The sequence below is a fragment of the Cnephaeus nilssonii genome, assembly GCF_951640355.1.
Source record: "Cnephaeus nilssonii genome assembly, chromosome: 7".
Taxonomy (NCBI): domain Eukaryota; kingdom Metazoa; phylum Chordata; class Mammalia; order Chiroptera; family Vespertilionidae; genus Cnephaeus; species Cnephaeus nilssonii.
This window is the reverse complement of record NC_137078.1, coordinates 54,202,796-54,221,373: the sequence shown is the minus strand read 5'-3', so window position 1 is coordinate 54,221,373 and position 18,578 is coordinate 54,202,796. Positions and strand designations below refer to the sequence as shown.

Here is an 18,578-nt window from a genome sequence, read left to right as displayed (position 1 = left end):
GTTAATTAAAAAGACAATTAACCTTTAGCACAACAGGTTAATAGAAATAAAATCTGTATACATTTTTTTTCTTAATTCTTACCTGAGGATGTTGATTTTAGAGAGAGTGAAAGGGAGAGATATACATCAACATGAGAGAAAAACATTGATCAGTTGTCTTCCCCTATGAGCCCCAACAGGGAACTGAACCCACAATCTTTTGTTGTACCTGACAACCATGCTCCACCCAGCTGAACCACATTGGTGAGGTCAAAATCTTTATTCTTTTGCTAGGGGTGTCATGACAAAATTCCACAGAATCGGTGGCATAAAAAAACAGAAATTTGTTTTCTCACATTTCTGAAGGCAAGAAATCCATGATCAGGATGATAATAGGTTTAAATTCTTCTGTGACTTCTCTTTTTGGTTTGCAGATACCCACCATTTCACTGTGGTTCTCACATGGTCTTTTCTCTGTGTATATGTCCTAGTATCTCTTCGTATGTCCGGATTTCCTCTTCTTATAAGGACATCAGTCAGATTGAAGTAAGTCCTATTTTAACAGCTTGATTTAACTTAATCATATCTTTAAACACCCTCTCTTCAAATACAGTCACATTCTAAGGTAGTAGGGGTGAAGGCTTTAACACGTGAATTGGTAGGGGGGACACAATTCAGTCCATAACACAAACTATTTAGAGATCACTTTTCTTTCATATATAGTTTTATGTTATAGTAATACATCATGGTTTTCTGATCAAGAACATTATTATTTTAACAAGCACAGAGGACATCTTACTTAAGTATAAAGTCTAGCAAAAACTTAGTTTTAGTGATGAGAGCTATTTCAGATTAGATCACAAATAAACATATAATATCTTATCAATGCTTCTGTTTACTTAACTTTTTATATTTTTCCCAATAGCTATTTATGTAATGCTAGCCACTGTGGAAGAAAATGCCATTCTAGGTAAAAAAAATTAGGAATTGTGCCATTCAGTGCTAGCAAACATAGATTTTACTCAATACTAGCAAAATAGCTGGTGATTGATTATTTTCAGAGACTCATGTGTAAAATAGTATTGCTAAAAGAATGAGAAAATAAATTTTTTTATAAAGGAAAATACATTCATGAAAGATTGTTTAATTTGTTGTTATTTTTATCTTCTGACTTTTCTACTCGAATTGACCTGGATTTAAAAGGAAAATCAATTTTTCTCTCCTACATCTTTAAATAGATTTTGTTAAGACTATTCATGATGTATATTGGTTATTGGTATTTGTTTGGTTCAGTATTCATTGCTGCATATTATAGTGCTTATCATAATAGTGCTACCAGGCAGATAGCTCTCAAAATCAATTTTTCCCTGAGCGAGGGTATCATCAACCTTCAGTTTACCAAGTTGGTCAAGAATGCCATGTTTTCCCAAAATATCTTGCCCAAGATCATGAAATTCAGTGCTCTCCAGATATTGGAATTTTATAGAGCAATGATATTTTAATTGGGACGTTTTATTAGACTAATAATAATAAACTTACCATTTAGAATCAATACCATTTTATGAGAAAGAACATTTTAATGCCAAAAAGATTGCTTAATACAAACTTCAAAACATTGCTTATTACTCTCATTTCCCTACTGAGAATTTTATCATCCACAGTCCAAAATGTGGGAACCACTGAGCTGGAAAACAGAACAGAGGGTAAGAAAGGCAGTAAATGTCAAGAGAACTAATTAAAGACCTGTGCATAGAATAGTGCATTCCTTTTCAACATGCAAGTGATTTTCTAATTAAAACATCAAAGAGATTGTTGCTGTGTAACATTTGGGAAAAAAAATGGCATTAAGCTTACTCAGTATATATTAATAGATACATGAAAAAGAGCCTTCTTTTTTAAAAAATGTGATATTATCCACTTGTGGTTCTGGTTTCCTGATAAGATTCTCCAGGTTATTTAACACATCTTATATTTAACACATTTCTCTCAATATAGAAAGTACAGTAGACTTTCAAGGGTTTTTTTGAGTTAAACAGAAAGTTTAGATCCTAAAGATTGATTAGTGCTGATAAATGTCTATATTAATACTAGTAGAGATAAATTATTTTAGTGACAATATAATGAAAAGGAACAAGAAATAACTGCCATGTTCCTTTACTACATTATAGTTATTTTTAAAATAGGAAGGATAGGAAAAGAAAGAAAAGGAAAATAGGAGATATAACTTTTCAATTAGAAGCAACATAATAGTGATTGATTATGGTAAAAAAAAATTCAAAATCAATCATAGACCCAAAATTAGCAACTTACATTGTAAGTCTTATGCATTTGGGAGAGATGCTGGTTACTGACCCAAATTCACACTGACCTAATTTCTCACCAGTATTTGTATATTTCTAATAGTGATGAGTATTCCTGACATTTTATACTCTGTGATTAATCTAAAAGAGCAAAACATAATATTTTAAAAAATATAAATACTCATCAAGAATATTATAATTATTTGTTTAAAACAGTTTATTGGGATCTTAATGGCTCTGTATTTTGAATTGATTTTATGTATAGAATTAGCAGTGCTTCAACGTATTTCTTTTAGATAGAATTACTTCAGAATAACATGTAGAACTAAGTAATTCCTATTAGCTTGTTTTAATCCCTTCTAAAGTATATCATCATTATAATTAACTTTGGTGTGTGTTTTTTTAATATAACTTCTATTATTATCAGCATGGAGTACTAAATATCCTGAAAGTACCTTCCCATAAAAAAAAAAAAAACTAAATAATGTGGATAAAATATAAATTATATTTCTATAAACAAATTGCTGAGTTGGATAAAAAATTAGAAAGTAGCCAAAAGCTAAACAAAAGAGAAAATCCTGGAAAGTGGTAAGAATTGAAACTAGATCTCACCCTAAGGGCATCTGCTAAACTCTAGGAATCCTGTGCTTCTGTGTCAGTGGCTGGAAATGCCCAGCCAGTCAGGGCATAATGCTTAGATATTCTCTGGAGTAGATACACTCCAATATGAACCTCAAAGATAAAATTTTCAAGGAAAATGAGCTCATTGAGTCAAATCACAAAGCACACAAAGGAACCAGAAACTATCAGAAGCCTGGCACTGTAAGTCAAGGATCAGCAGAAACAAGATCCAGAAGAATCAGACTACAAACTCTTCTGATATTGGAGTTTTCTTAAATGTATCTGTTTTAAGAAGTAAGGAATTAAAATGTGAGAAAAGAACAGGAATCTATAAAAATAACCAGGTGGATTTATAATAATATACCTGATGCCAGTCAAGAAACTTGGTTGCGCCGAAACCGGTTTGGCTCAGTGGATAGAGCGTCGGCCTGCGGACTCAAGGGTCCCAGGTTCGATTCCGGTCAAGGGCATGTACCTTGGTTGCGGGCACATCCCCAGTAGGGGGTGTGCAAGAGGCAGCTGATTGATGTTTCTAACTCTCTATCCCTCTCTCTTCCTCTCTGTAAAAAATCAATAAAATATATTAAAAAAAAAAAGAAAGAAAGAAACTTGGTTGCTGCAAGACATACAGTACAGGTTAGTGGGCCAGCACACAGAGCAGAGTGGAGAAGGGAGGATTAGGAGGGCAAAAAGAGACTTCTCAGCACAAGAGGTTAAGAGATGTTGAGGATAGGGTGCAAAGGACTAAGTTACATGTAAATGTAGTTTTAAAAAGAAAACAAACTAACAAGGAAAAACAAATATTCAATGATGAAATGTATTATTTTTTAGAATTGCTAAAAGACAATATACCTCGGATCAAAAGGCAAACCCAATATAAAAAGAAATTCAGGAAGTATCATAGTGAAACTGAAAAACACCAGAGATGACAAAAAGATCGTAAAGTCAACTAGACAGAAAAGTAAGATTATCTACCAAAGGAGAGCAGTTTAAGTGCTGATTTCTCAACAGCAACAAGGGAGTTGCAAGTTGGAAATAACACCTTCAATGAGCTATGGGGAGGGAAGGTATCTGTCCACATTTAATTCTCATCTTTCAAAGCTATCTCTCAAGAAGGGTTGCAAAATGTAGACATTTTCAGATGAACAACAGAGAGGTTTTTTTGGTTTGGTTTTGTTTTTGTTAATGCTCACCCAAAGATATTTGTCCATTTATCTTTTAGAGAGAGTGGGAGAGAGAGGGAAAGACAGAGAGAAACATCGTTGTGAGAGAAACACATTGATTGGTTGCCTCCTGCATGCATCCTGACCAGGGTCTGGGCCAGGGAGGAGCCTGCAACCAAACTATGTGCCCTCGGCTGGAATCAAACCCAGGACCCTTTGGTCCTCTAGCCAACACTCTGTCCACTGAGAGGTTTAAAATCTCCTTACTTACTGTAAAGACAATTTCAAAGGATGAACTTCAGGAAGAAGGAAAGTGATAAAAGGTAGAAGGTCTGGGATGCAATAAAGAATAGTAAGCAAGTATTAAATAGGTGAATTATATCTAAACATAGTAATCATAATTTCTACAGAAGTAAAAAAATAGAATGAAAACAGGAAAAAACAACAGCAACACCTCAATTCAAAAGAAGGGAAGAGAAATAGAAACTCTGTATAAATAGATATTCACATTTCACTAATCCTATATAATAACACAAAATAAAATTATATAAATTATTCCAAAGTATTATCAGTAAAGTCAGATGAATGCAAATATAATGTTCTGACTAAAATCTGGAAAAATATGTTGATTTTAAAAATAGAGTAATATTTTATTTCCAAGAGACTACCTTAAATATAATGCCCCTTCCCAAAAAATTAATTCAAAGTATGGAAAATGATATCCCAACCAATTGCTATACAAGAGAGCACTTGAAACTATATTATCAAATAAACAGATTTTAAGTCAAACAGCTTTGTTAGATCTTATGATTACTACCTAATCACTTGTAATAAAAGGTTCAATTCACTATGTAATAAAAGGTTCAATTCATCAGGATATTATAAATTTTACATATGCAATAATATAGCCTCAGGTTGCAGACAGCAAAATATGGTACAACTATGAGCAGAAAAGAGTAAATTCCCCATCATATGAGGGAAGTATTCACATTTCACTAATCCTATATAATAAAAGGGTAATATAAAATCGACCAAATGGCAGAAATGACCAGAACGCATACGGGCCCTCACCCCAGCCGGCCCCACTCCCCAGAGGGCACCCTCACCCTGATCAGGGGTGGGGCCAGCCAGCAAATCTTCCACAGCCCCTTGCCCCAGCCAGCCTGCCCCCTGATGGCCTTCATTGGAGTGGGCCAGCGGGACCCCACCAGTGCACGAATTCGTGCACCGGGCCTCTAGTTAATAGATAAATAGAAACAAAAATCACCGACACTTGGATAATGTACATTCTTTTCAAAACTCATGTGGACTTTTACAGTCAATTAATAATTCTGCAGATAAGTAGATTAAAATTATGTTAAAAGTTGGTAAATACTAGGCTAAAGGAAAACATAGATATTTTCTATAAGATATTTTCTATAACGTATTTTCTTAAAAAAGGATAAGAAGGATCAGGAGTGTTAGTGCAGGAGTGGAATTTGGGGAGAGCTGTTCAAAGTGCAGTGTTAAATGTGGTGGTCAGGAAATACCGTTGAAATAGTAACATTTGAATGAAGAAGACTAAGGTGAAGGCATTCCAGAGAGAGAACACTGCTGGAGTAAAGGCCTGAGGCAGGAGCAAACTGTTTATGTTCGAGTGGATTGATGAAGACGGAAAGAAAAGGTTAGGGGGAGACGTTACAGGTAGCAGAACAGTAAGGGTCTCGTAGGCCATGTCAGGACTGTGGCATTTGCTCTGAGTAAAAGGGAATGTCCTCAGAGTGCGGGGGGCAGTGCAGTGACTCCATCGGACTCATGATTTAAAATGCCTCCCTGGCTGCTGAATTGAGAATAGACCAGAGGGAAGCAAGGTTGTAACACAGAAGCATTGAATGCATGCTCCAACATTCTTTTAATGGATAACACATTTACTTACTCACAAAAGAAGCCAAAAGGAGATAAAGAAAAGGAAAGAAAGAAAAGGAAACCTGTCTGGCTGTGTAGTGGGAAAGAAAAGAGGAAGAAATGCCAGGTGAGGAGTAAATTGCTATGTAACTTGTGTTGTGATCCTTTCTTGTGACCCCATACATTTTTAGAAAATGCAAACAGATATTTTAAATGTTCCTAGAATTAGCACGTAATTATGTGTTGTCCATTTGAGTAGTTACGGGTCTTTGGGTACTCACTCGGTCTCAAATAGGAACTTAATTGGGTTTTTCCTGAAACCCATCTTCCTAAATAGATGTTTACTTGACTTCTTACTTTGGTAAGAGATACAGCATGTTCCATATTTCTCTCAGTGCACAATACAAGAACATTGAAAGTATTTATGGTTTAACACATCCTAGAAATGATACATATACTGATTTTTCTCTCATCAATAAGAATCATTGCCGTCCAACAGAACTCACCTGATTAATCATAACACTTAACATTTTAAACAAAATGCTGAGTGTCTTCTCTGCCTCACACCATATACCACAACTCTTAAAAAATGTACTGGAAGAACAGTGTCCTAACATTCACAAATCTGAAGTCTTAGTTTAGTGACTGAGAAGCATTGGCCTGTGGGTGGAAACCACAGCTGAGACTCATCAGGGAGAGGAGGCAGAAGGAGAACAGGCTGAAGGCAGCAGAACTCTAGGTAAGAACTTGGTCTTCACGTCTCCAGGTGATAGAGACTGTGATGCCATTTATCTTGTACATTGCCATATGTGTTTCCATATGGATGCACATTTTTGGGGGTTTAAAATATATTTTTTATTGTTGATAGTATTACAGATATCTTCCTTTCCCCTCCCATTATTCCCCTCCTGCCAGCCCCTAGCCCCCCATCCCCAGGTCTTCACTGCCCTATTGCCCATGACCATGGGCTATGCATATAAGTATGTAAGTTCTTTGGTTTATCTCTTCTTGTCCCCACAACCCTACATCGAGGTATGTCAGTCTGTTCCTTCATGCTTCGGGTCTTATTTTGTTGGTCAATTCATTTTGTTCGTTAGATTCCACAATAAGTGATATCATGTGATGTTTGTCTGGATGCACATTTTGGAAAGAATAATATTTATTCATATTTGCCACCTCTACCCAGTTTACTTTGAGAAAGGAATACATGTCTTTCTTGCCAAATAATTTCAGTCCTTCCATACACTTTTTTTTTTCTGCATCTACACAACTACTAGTTATGATAGTAGTCCCTTCTCTGAGACTTAAGAAAGCTCCAATTGCAAGTGGAATAATCTGGAAATGAGCAGAGCAGTTGCCTCATTTAGGCAGCTGTGCCCAGGTGAGAAGATCAGGAGGAATCAGAAAATCCAGCAACTCACTTTGCTGCTGACCTGGGGCAGGTGAGTCTCAGTTTCTTCATCTGTAAAATACTAAACCCACAGGTTCTTTATGAGGCATAAATAATACATATATGGATGTTGTATAACCGTAGATAACATCATAGTATGTATTGGGCATACTTTATCTCTAACATCATTCAGTCAATCCCTTAAAAATGAATATTTAATTTCTGCGGTGTTTTATGAATTGTGCTATATCCTCCAGGATGATATAACGTCTGTCCTCCAGGGTTTTTGGTGTGAGCTGGGGTGATAAGATGTATGTGTAGGACCCTGCAATAGGACAGAGAGACAGCAGATAACTAGGTAGGTGGGTGGAATTATAGAAGGTTTTCCAGAGCCGAGATTGTTCTGTATTCTGGTGGCATTAGTCTTCTCACTTTATAAATGTTGACTGAAAACCTTGAAACCCAAATGCTGACATGAGTGTTTTCCTCTTCCTTTAAAGTTAAAGTGGGTGGGGAAGGAAAGAGGAAATAAAGTAATCAAACCTATCCCATAAATGTGTTAAATAAATATATTAATTTCTAGATGGCAGGTAATTACATTGCATTTCTATATTTCACCTTATTCAAAATATAAATTAAAAAATAGTTTTAATATGCTATTAAATTTTATAAGGATAGATAGATAGTCCAGGTGCAATCTTTTATCACAACTTGTGTGGAAGTAATCTTATTAAAGCACCTAGCATTTTTTCTGCGTTTTTTAGTATCAGTTTTATCTTTGCATAATTATGTAGATTCGACATTAGGACTTTTTCAAGTATTCTCACCATTTTTAAACTGCTGTATTTCTTCTACATTGTCCATTCTGTTATTGCTCTTGAGAGTATTTTGGGTGTTATTGATTTCTTATTAAGCCTTCTTTACATTTTTTGTCATCCTGCAATTATTATTCACTTTTGTAGGCAAGTGTTTCTACTAATTTATCCACTTAATTTAAATAGTTGTAAGAGAGTTAATTTTCTGAATAACTCTGAATTTTAGTTAACTTAATTGATTGTCTTTTAGTGATTTCGGCAATAAACACATTCCTAAATCTTGCATGTAACTTCACTAAGGGGAGCTTGCTATTTCTTATATTGATTCAGTTAGTTAATAAAATACCTTTCTGAAGATAACAAACTTCTGATACAGCATTACTGTGTGGGGGGGTAAAAAAACAACAACACACCAAATATTTTTCTTATTGATTTCAGAGAGGAAGTGGGAGGGAGCGAGAGATAGAAACATCAATGATGAGAGAGAATCACTGATTGGCTGCCTCCTGCATACCCCCTACTGGGGATCCAGCCTGAAACCCAAGCTTGTGCCCTGACTTGGAATTGAACTGTGACCTCCTGATTCATGGATCGAGTCTCAACCACTGAGCCACATAAATAGGAAATAACTCAATTTAAAAACTAGAATTTTGTGAATAGTGTGCTTCCTGAATTTATGAGGAGTTTGACTATTTTCCAATTGCTACACATGCTCTTCTAATTAATTTTATAGACTTTTTGTACAGTAATTGTTTGTTTCAACCATATAGAGTAAATTATACACCATTATAAATGAGCACAGGTACCTCAGTGAAGGAAGTGTTCTAATTTCTGGGTTTTTCTACTTTCTTTACACTCCTTAAATCTCTGAAAAGGGACTACTATCATATAGATTCTAAAGAAGTCTATAATGATATGCATCTACTTTGAATTATATTTCTTTGGAGAAAGGTTAAAACAATATGCTATTGTGTTTGTCATTCCCTAAATGTGTGACATGGCACTGTAAAAACAAGTTTTTCCTCTCTGACATGATTGATGATTCTTATATTTTTGGTAAATCATCATTACCCTAAAAAATCAGGCACCTGACTTTCTCCCAGCTCAACAGTATACCATCTATCTTTCTTTCTGTTAAACATTTCACTCTCCTTTTAAGCAGCTTAAGTATAGTGGACATGTGATTTCTTTTCACAATAATCTTGCTATTTAACTTCAGCTTGTCCTTATAAACTATCAACTCAACATATTTGGCTGAAATAAATGGGTATTGATTATTTTTGTACTGTCATTTGCAGTTCAAATTGGTCTTTATAAACACTTGAGATTCTTTTTAATAGCTATTGTATGCTTAATATGTATGCATAGTTCTAGTCTGGGGTTAGGTTCACTGTGCTGAACTCAGGCTCAACTTCCCTTAAAAGAAAAAAAGGAAAACAGCTCAGTAATAAAGCAAGAGCATTTCCACTGCTTCAACTCTTTTTTTTTTTTCTTGAATTCTAAGCCAAATGAGGAATTCTGAAATTTGGGGGTCAGGGGTTGGGAGTGTACTGGGAGGTCACATGGCTTTATAACTTTGTGAGGATGGATGGTCACAGCATGTTGCCCCTTATTCTTCCCTTTTTCTGGGCAAGACAGACTATTAATCATTATTTCCAAAATAATACAGCAATCTTATTCTTCCTTTTTTCATATGCATGCTTAAGCACACTTTTATTTTTTAATCCCTAAACTCTGTTGTGTTTTAAGACCTACCAGAGTATAAGTCAACATGACAATAATTGATACTCAATAGTAGTATTTGAAGATTTCTTGACCATCTGTGACTCACGTGGTAAGAATCCTACTCTATCAGACATCAGAAAGACTAAAAAAAGGGACAATGGTATCTATGCATAGTAGCATTGTGAAATGAAGGCTGAAATGTGGGAGTCAAAGGACCAAAGTTCAAGTTCTTACTCTGGTTTTCCTGTGTTATTTGCACATGTCACTTAATACTCAGACTTCCTGTTGTCTCATCTATAAACAGTGATGAACTAATACCTACTTCAGAATTGTCACCTGTGCGTTATGATATCAAAGCCCTCAAATGGATTAGAATCTATGTGAGTAAAAGACACAAACATGGAAATGGAGACTAATATGAGCTAGAAAATCACTGGTTACTCTTCCAAACATTTAGTAGATACAATAAGGAAGATTCAGAAGGTAAGCACTGAATGTATGTGAAGTCGTTGGATTTGTTTCTGAGTGGAATTAGGACTTAAAAAATTGGTCTCCAAGGATAGGTAAAATTTGTAATATAAATATAGAATCTTCTAAATGTTCCCACCAGAAAAGAGCAGAATTCCATCATTCATTCATTTATTCATTCATTAAATATTTATGACCATAGTCTATACTTTGTTAAGGGATAAGATGGAAGATGAAGTAGCTATAAAAAGAAAAAAAAAATGCTTGACTTTTGTCAGATGGTATATGTTTTAATCTTTGGACTCTGACAAATGAAAAGGTAGTACCTTCTTTACCACAGACTAATAGGGTGAATTTTCAGATTATAGTCAACATTCTATGGCTTTGTACTTTAACAGAAATGCTTCTGTACATTCATTGTCAAATTTGAAGGCAACAAATGCTACCATTTTTTATTCTATATATTACTAAGCTTCCTAGTCACATTGATTGCCATTTTAAATATAAGGAATTGTTTTTATTTATAGGTATACCGTTTATTGTGTCCAATTTTGCTTATAATCAAGTTAAATAAAAGCTCAAGAAGTGCCAATCTCATTTTTTAAAATTGTCTGCACCTGTTCAAGATTATTCAATTAAATATTATCAAAGCACAATTAAACTTTTTACTTTTCTAGAAACTAATAAGTCAAGGATATTTACTCTTTGTAATTTATCTTATATTCACTTTACTGAATAAAAATTCTTAAGGAGCCTTAAGGAGCTTACAGAACACAAAATAGAAGGACTTGCAAATACTCACTCATTGCTTGTATACAGACCTTCATTTAGAGGCTTATCTAAATCAGACAATTTATCTAATAAATCCATTTAAGCACTATATATTTTTAGTTTGGGATGTGCTCACAAAGCAGCAAATATAATCTCAATGAAAGGGAGGAAAAATAGCTTCAGTATCTTTGGTGACTTAAAAAACCTTGATGTCATGATTGAATCACTTTCCTTGGTTATAATCCTTGTCTACTGGTAGGAGCACCTGGTCCCCACAGAGTTGTCTCACACAGAAGAGAGCAGCTCCCAAATGAACTCCTCTCACCTTTCCCCTTCAATCCCCTAGGCCCTGCAGCAAAGGGAATCTGGGGTTGACCTGCCTTCTGATAACTGGTCACCCTTGATGGCTGGTGGAAAGAGCAATGGTGAGAGGCTGCTGTTGAGTGCAAGGTGATGGTCTTCTAGGAAAGTGTTAGGAGGTGCCAGTGAATGGCTGAAGGAAAGCACACAAGTCAGGGGTAACAGAAGGACAACATTGTTCGGACAGGCACTCACTAGTTTGACTACCTGGCTCACACCCAGTGATCACAGGAACATATGTTTGCCCTTGGGGCTGGATTAGGGAAATTAATTCATTTAAACAAGAAATACTTCTTGAATGCCAAACACTGTACTAAGCTCCTGCAATAGAGTGGAGAATAAAATTGACACTGTCCCTGTCTTCATGAAGCTTACAGTGCAGGAGGAAGGCAGACATTAAGCAGAAATTCCAGAAGACTAACATATAATTACAATTTGTTATAAGTGCTACGATGGAAAACTCCAGACTGTGGGGTTGAACCATATTTGGAGACCTAATTGGATAAAGGGGTCAAAGTGATGATTAGCAGTTATTAAGATCGAATAGATTATTTCAGACAAAGAAAGCAGTATATATCCAGGCCCTGGATAGGAAGGAGTTTCAAGTGAGTATTCAAGGCACTTACTAGTAGATGTGCTAGGAGAGCTTCACAGTTAAAAGCCATGGTTGCATGAAAAAGTGTGTTTCTGCAAGAAGGCTCTTAGGGAGTTACTGTGAGCTAGTTCTACAGTGAGGAGTTATAGTAAGTTCACTTGTCTGCAAAGACCTTCATGTGGAGCACTTTTCCAAGACTTTACTTCTCTGCTCTGATTGACTTGAATTCAGAAATCTCCAGTGGAAATTTGTATTTTCCTCAGTCATGTGCTGAATAGGGGCTCCTGGATATGCTGTGCTATCTACTACTGTAGTCAAATGTGGCTATTAAAATTTAAATAAATTACAATTCAATAACATTTCAAACTCGCAAATCCAGTTCCTTAGTCCTTCTAGCCACATTTCAAGTGCTCAATAACTGAAAATGGCTAGCAGCTACGGTATTGGACAGCACAGATATTAAACATTTACATCATTGCAGAAAGTTCTATTGTACAACTCACATGGTAGTTAATAGCATGGGCTCTTGAGTCAGACAGTTCTGGATTAAAATTCTGATTATTGCATTTACTTGCTGTATGATCCTAACCAAGTTACTTAACATCTCTGAGACTCAGGTTAACCCTGAATATAATAAGAATGGAATAGATAATATATCTATCCATAATTCTACATTAATCCAACTTGTTCTCTTATCCCACTGTCTACCAAGCTTTACTGAAGGAAAGTATTTCACTGTTGAGATTATCAACCTTCTAAATGGGCAGCCTTCAGGTTCATCTGGTTGACCTCCAGGCAACTTGGAAAGCCTTTAACTATGCCATTCTGGCTACTCTTCATTTTTTATAATACCTGTTCTAACTGCAGTCTCCAACCCAGATTCTCACCTTATCTCTGTATCAGCATATGATTATCTCCTGTAATATGTTCATTGAACTTTTCTCTCCTACATCTGCAAGTGTATATATTTTATTTACATGGGTTCCAAATATCAGTGTAAGGCTATATTAGACACACTTGACTAATGTTAAAAAATACATCTACCTTGACCTGATCCCAGACTCCTGAATGAAAATCTTTAGTGTTGGAAATGCTGGGTCTGTGTTTGTTTAAAGCCCTCCAAGTGATTTTTTTTGTAAACTAACTCAATTTAGGAGAGTTGTGGACACCTTTGTTCATAATTTATTTGTTTTTTTATACTTTTTTAATATCATTCTGGCTGCCTCTATTTCTTCCCAGCAGTTGACATGTAGGCTGCACTTTTCAGAGCTCTTCAATGAGCTGTTAGAGCATCTGTTTTGCCTGTGGTCATCACACTTAATCTCTCCTTGCTGGAACTGTTAACACACTCCTGCTGATGTCTTGCCAAACTTGAGAGTAGCTAGAATAGCTCCTTTGCTGTGTCCTGGCTGTGCTCCAAGACTTGATTGTTGGTTATTTTGTCTGACCATTTAATGCAAACTGTACATCATAGATGACACCAGTAGAAGGGTTCAAGCAGCCAGACGTGTAGTCTCAGGAAGATGGAAGTGACACAGTTATATAGTAGTTTAGACATAAACATTGCTCTGTAAAACTTTTAATTTGATTCAAAGTGTTTTCTACTGGGCATAACATTTAGCATGCCAGAGAAAAAGGACATGTAATACTGTTTTAAAATGTTTTCCTCTATTAGTGTGTGGTATATATAATTTATAGTGAGTTTTTTTGGCCCTCGTTTTCTTTTTGGTGGTTCTCAAAAATGTAAAATGTCATGGATAGAAGCAAATATTTCAGTGAAAATAGCTAAATGATCAAAAATCAACATGTAATTAAGAGATCAACACACACACACACACACATATATATATATTATAAATATAGAAATAATACTACACACACACTCATATATGTGTGTGTGTGTGTAGTATTATTTCTATATTTATAATATATATATATACTATCTATATAAGTATATATTAACATAGATATTATATTTAATAAGGACTTCATCATAAGTAAATTATGCATTGCATAGTGGAATTTCAACTATTCAGTCTCCTAGTAGAATTATTTACATGATTCAATGATTATTCATTATAACTCTTTATTTAATAAAGTCCAGTTTTCATGTTTCCTAACATACTATACATTTAAAATTTTAGTATCTTATTTTTATTTGGGATAATTCTCATTAATAATAGCAACATGTGCTGAGCTCTTGAATTGTGACAGACACATGTAAATCATTTTACATATATTAACATATTTTTTTAAAAATATGTTTTTATTGATTTTAGAGAGAGAGGATGGAAGATGGAGAGAAAGATAGAAACATCGATGAGAGAGAGTATCATATTGAGCTGCTGCCTCCTGCACACCCCCTACTGGGTATCGAGCCCACAACCCAGGCATGTTCCCTGACTGGAAATCAGAGTCCTCTTGGTACATGGGTCAATGCTCAACCACTGAGCCACACCAGCCAGGCCATGTACTAACATATTTAGTCTTCATAACAATCCTAGAAGGTGGCTGTTATCCCCATTTACTTATGAGAAAGTTAAGGCACACAGCACGTATTTTTTCCTGAAGTCATTCTTTAAAGACAGAATTAGAGTTTGAACCTGGTTGTCTTATTACAGAACCTAGGCCCACTTAGGCTGTGCTCCATATCTAACATTGCATATCTGTAGATCTGCTTGTGAGCATTCCAGAGAGCAACCTTTGGGCATCTGGGGAGTTCAGTTGGGGATCTTTGCTGCCATTATCACACATGATGAAATTGTCCTGAAACCCTATTAGTAATTTATAACATATTTCATTTATTCTGACTTATCCTCAAGCATAGTTAGATGGACATTAACTAGATCACTTTTGTTTTCACATACTGATTGTCAGAGATATAAAAGGAAAAAGAATAGCTCTTCCAAGAGAGTGGTTTACATAGATTTCCAACCAGGATAATAGTTACCATTTTTCATCAGAGTGTAGTCACGATGAGTAAAATTGGTTTCTAAAATTACATCGCAATTGTATGTAGACATTTGCATGTGCAGGTCATGTTTGCTGCCTTTTATGATTTTGAGCTTATAAATACTGGTGAATAATTATTAGTTCACTTAAGTTGTTATTGTCTCATCATGGAAATCCGTTATTTGCTGAAATGTAGTCAAAACTGTACATTGAATTAATTCAAGAGTCAAAAACTAGAAAGTTTATATAATATAGTTCATATAGCTAAGCCTCCTGGTGAAACTGCAGGGACAGGCCTGGAAACTTAATTTCCTCCCCAGATATAGTGTTAAAGCAAATTATATCATAAACAATTCAGGTTTTCACTTGGTTTCACATTATTGTATTGTTATAACCTTGAGAGAAATAACTTTTTTTCCCACTGGAAATGAGCTTCAAATGAAACTAAGGTTCAAGTTATCATTGCACATTGAGAAACATTTTCTTGAACTGCACATACACAGGCATGAACATATGAATACATACACACACACAAATACATACAGCATCTTCTATATATAAATGAACTGATTTCAGGAAGTATATTGGAAAAAGTGTTTTTAAGAACCAGTGACAGTTTCCCAAAGAAATGGTGTTATATTATAGTACAAAAGGTTATTCATTTAATATTTTACACTATTTACATAATGCTTTTATGGGATCGTCCTGTCCTAATTTTCCTCTCTGGAGGCCAGCAACACAATCATCTGTACCACTACCCTAGAATATCCACCATCACCATTACCCATAACAACTATGTGGTTTTCAAATGTATGCATGCTATCAACCAACACAATTATCAAAACCAGTGATATTCCATTAGAATAATTAGGTAGATGTTAAAAAGCTATACTTATATTTTCAAAATGACAAATAAATATTATGGTTTTGTTCTGAATTTTCAAATCCTGAGCACTCAGTAGTCTTTTACTTTTATTAAAATAAGTATACACTCGTAGTACAAAACTATAAGGTTTACTGAAACCGGAAAATAATGATCACAAAGTACATGTTAAATATGCTAATCCAAGATGCATCTGATGCATTTATTACTATATTCTGGATTCCAGCATTGCTATGTCACCTGTAACTGAGAAGTACACTTTATATTAACCGACCTTTTCAAGAAGTCACAATTATTGGAATTAGAAAAGCCCTCCCAATTTAGCCATTATCATGAAAGAAAAGCAGCCATTCCTCTCTTGAAACTGATATTCCAAATGTTGGTGAAAGATATGTTCTTTTTTTCTAAAGGGTGACCTATTTTTGATAAATTTGTTTTCTTTACAAGTAATCGCTCTAGTCAGTAGGTCTCTGCCTTAGTCATCCGGGCTGCTATAACAAAATGCCACATACTTGGTAGCTTACACCACAGAAATATATTGCTCACAGTTCTGGAATCTGAGAAACCTGAAATCAAGGTTCCAGCAGATTAATTTCCTGGTGAGAGACCTCTTCCTGATTTGCAGATGACTACCTTCTCACCAGAGAGGGGGAGAGAGAGAGAGAGAGAGAGAGAGAGAGAGAGAGAGAGAGAGACCAACCTCTGGCCTCTCTTTCTGTTCCTCTAAGGACACTAATTCCATCATGGATGTCCATCTAAATTTAATTATCTTCCAATGGTCCCACCTCCAAATACCATCACATTGGAGCTTAGGGGTTTAATGTGAATTTGGGATTGGGGGGGCACAAACATTCAGTCCATATCAGTCACTAATCTGAGAATGTGTATATGAGTGTCCACATGGTATTTTTACATGTTTTAAATTGGAATGTCTTGGAAAAGTCAAGCACTTTTCAGTTTAACATAGTCTCTGCCACTCCCTATTATATTATTCCTTGCTACATACTCAATGATGTTGTGTAACAAGCCTTGGTAGATACTTGAAGTCTTGACTCTTGATTTAAACCATTTATCTTCTCAAAATTTATCAAGATTTCTATATTAATATACTCTTTTGATTCTTTTTTTTATAGGATGGAGAGCCTACTAAGGGGAAGGAATCCCCCACAATATCAGAGAAGTCCTTGTAAAGAAGTTCGTGCAGCACTTCGGAAGAGGCCTGAAGAGGAGTGTAAGTATTTTAATAAGATTAACTATATTGTAAATAGATTTTGGTGAGTAGCATTATAAAACGAAAGGGTTAACCTTTAAATAATTTTTTAAAAATAGAGGTACTTAATAAGTATTTATTGCATCAAATTGAATTTATTTTTTAAAACCTATTACCATACAGTACATGGATTCAGACCCTAAAAGACCATTGTTAAGATGCTGTACTGATAATTGGGTTTCCAAAGACATTGGAAAAGGCTGCACAATCTACCATATCTTTCTTAGATAGTCATGTCATGAATATTAATGTTTCTAATGAGTCTTGAAGTTAAAAATCATTTTGAAATGTGTTTAAAATTAACATCCTCTAGTTTCATTTGACCACAATGCTTTTTCAACATTTAAAAACAAACAAACCTGAGGACTATGAAAACCACTGCATTAGACTAGAGAATAAATATCTAGTGGTAAATATATTAGTAAACCCATTGAACAGAGAAAAACATTTGACTTAATCCCATTTAGGAAAATATTTTGGAAGATGGAAGGTGTGTATCTCATCATAAACTCATTTTATTCTATCTTCATATTATTGCATATTAGTGTATATACTTGTCAGGAGATGTTTAATTTAAATATTTCTAGTCATTAGCATTTTTTGAAATGATTGACATATTATTTGCATTTTAAGTTTCTAAAATGACCCTTAGTACTAACTTTCTTCATGGTATTTGAATATAATTATTTTCCGGGAAGTAAATCACATTCCATTATGATAACATTTATCTCAATTTTGTCCTTTTCCAGGAACTTACATTTTATAAGGATAGAGTTAATGCAGTGGGTTCATTGGCATGTACAGTTTAGTAGACTTTTAAGATTACACTGGCATTTTAAATTAGTTTGAAGTACACTGTTCCAAGTAAAGACCAAGTACATTAAATCTGGGTACATTCATGGCAAGTTGAGTGTTTTTGCTTTGTTCTGTTTTATTATAAAGTCAATGGACAACCAATGTAATGTTAGTTTTCTTTTAATTGGTAGATTTAGCTTAAACACTAGAAACAATATCTAATTAAAACTAAAATTTCAAAATGAAGATTGAGTTCATGGGTATCTTAAAACAAAAGCTATAAGATATAGGGTCTTGCATTTTTTATTGGGTACATGAGAAAGCCTGGGGGTTTTTCCTTTATGCTAGTTTATCACAATCAACTTAGTATCTGGTATAAGTTCTGCAGATTTTCTTTAAATTTTAGAAGGGATTTTTGTAATTAAATCTATATTGATTCTTATAGAGTTACTATTTAACATATACAAAGTAATTTTTCAGGCCTCTTGTACTGAGTTGGTCTAGGCCAGAGGTTGATCAACTGATCTATTGAATAAATCCAGCCTGATACCTGTTTCTATAAATAACATCTTATTGGAACACAGCCATCTCCTATTTACTTAGGTAT

The 18,578-nt window shown here is 34.8% G+C and overlaps 1 protein-coding gene across 1 annotated transcript in view; it reads left to right on the top strand.

Moving 5' to 3' along the window:
• LRRC7 (leucine rich repeat containing 7) overlaps nucleotides 1-18,578 on the top strand; it is a gene marked incomplete at its 3' end in the record, with an annotated part of 1,171,300 nt that overhangs the window by 768,745 nt on the left and 383,977 nt on the right. Inside the window, exon 11 of the mRNA XM_079777586.1 lies at nucleotides 17,040-17,137. Coding sequence (XP_079633712.1) covers nucleotides 17,041-17,137 — 97 coding nt within the window. The 5' untranslated portion in view covers nucleotide 17,040. The remainder of the gene's footprint in view (nucleotides 1-17,039; nucleotides 17,138-18,578) is intronic.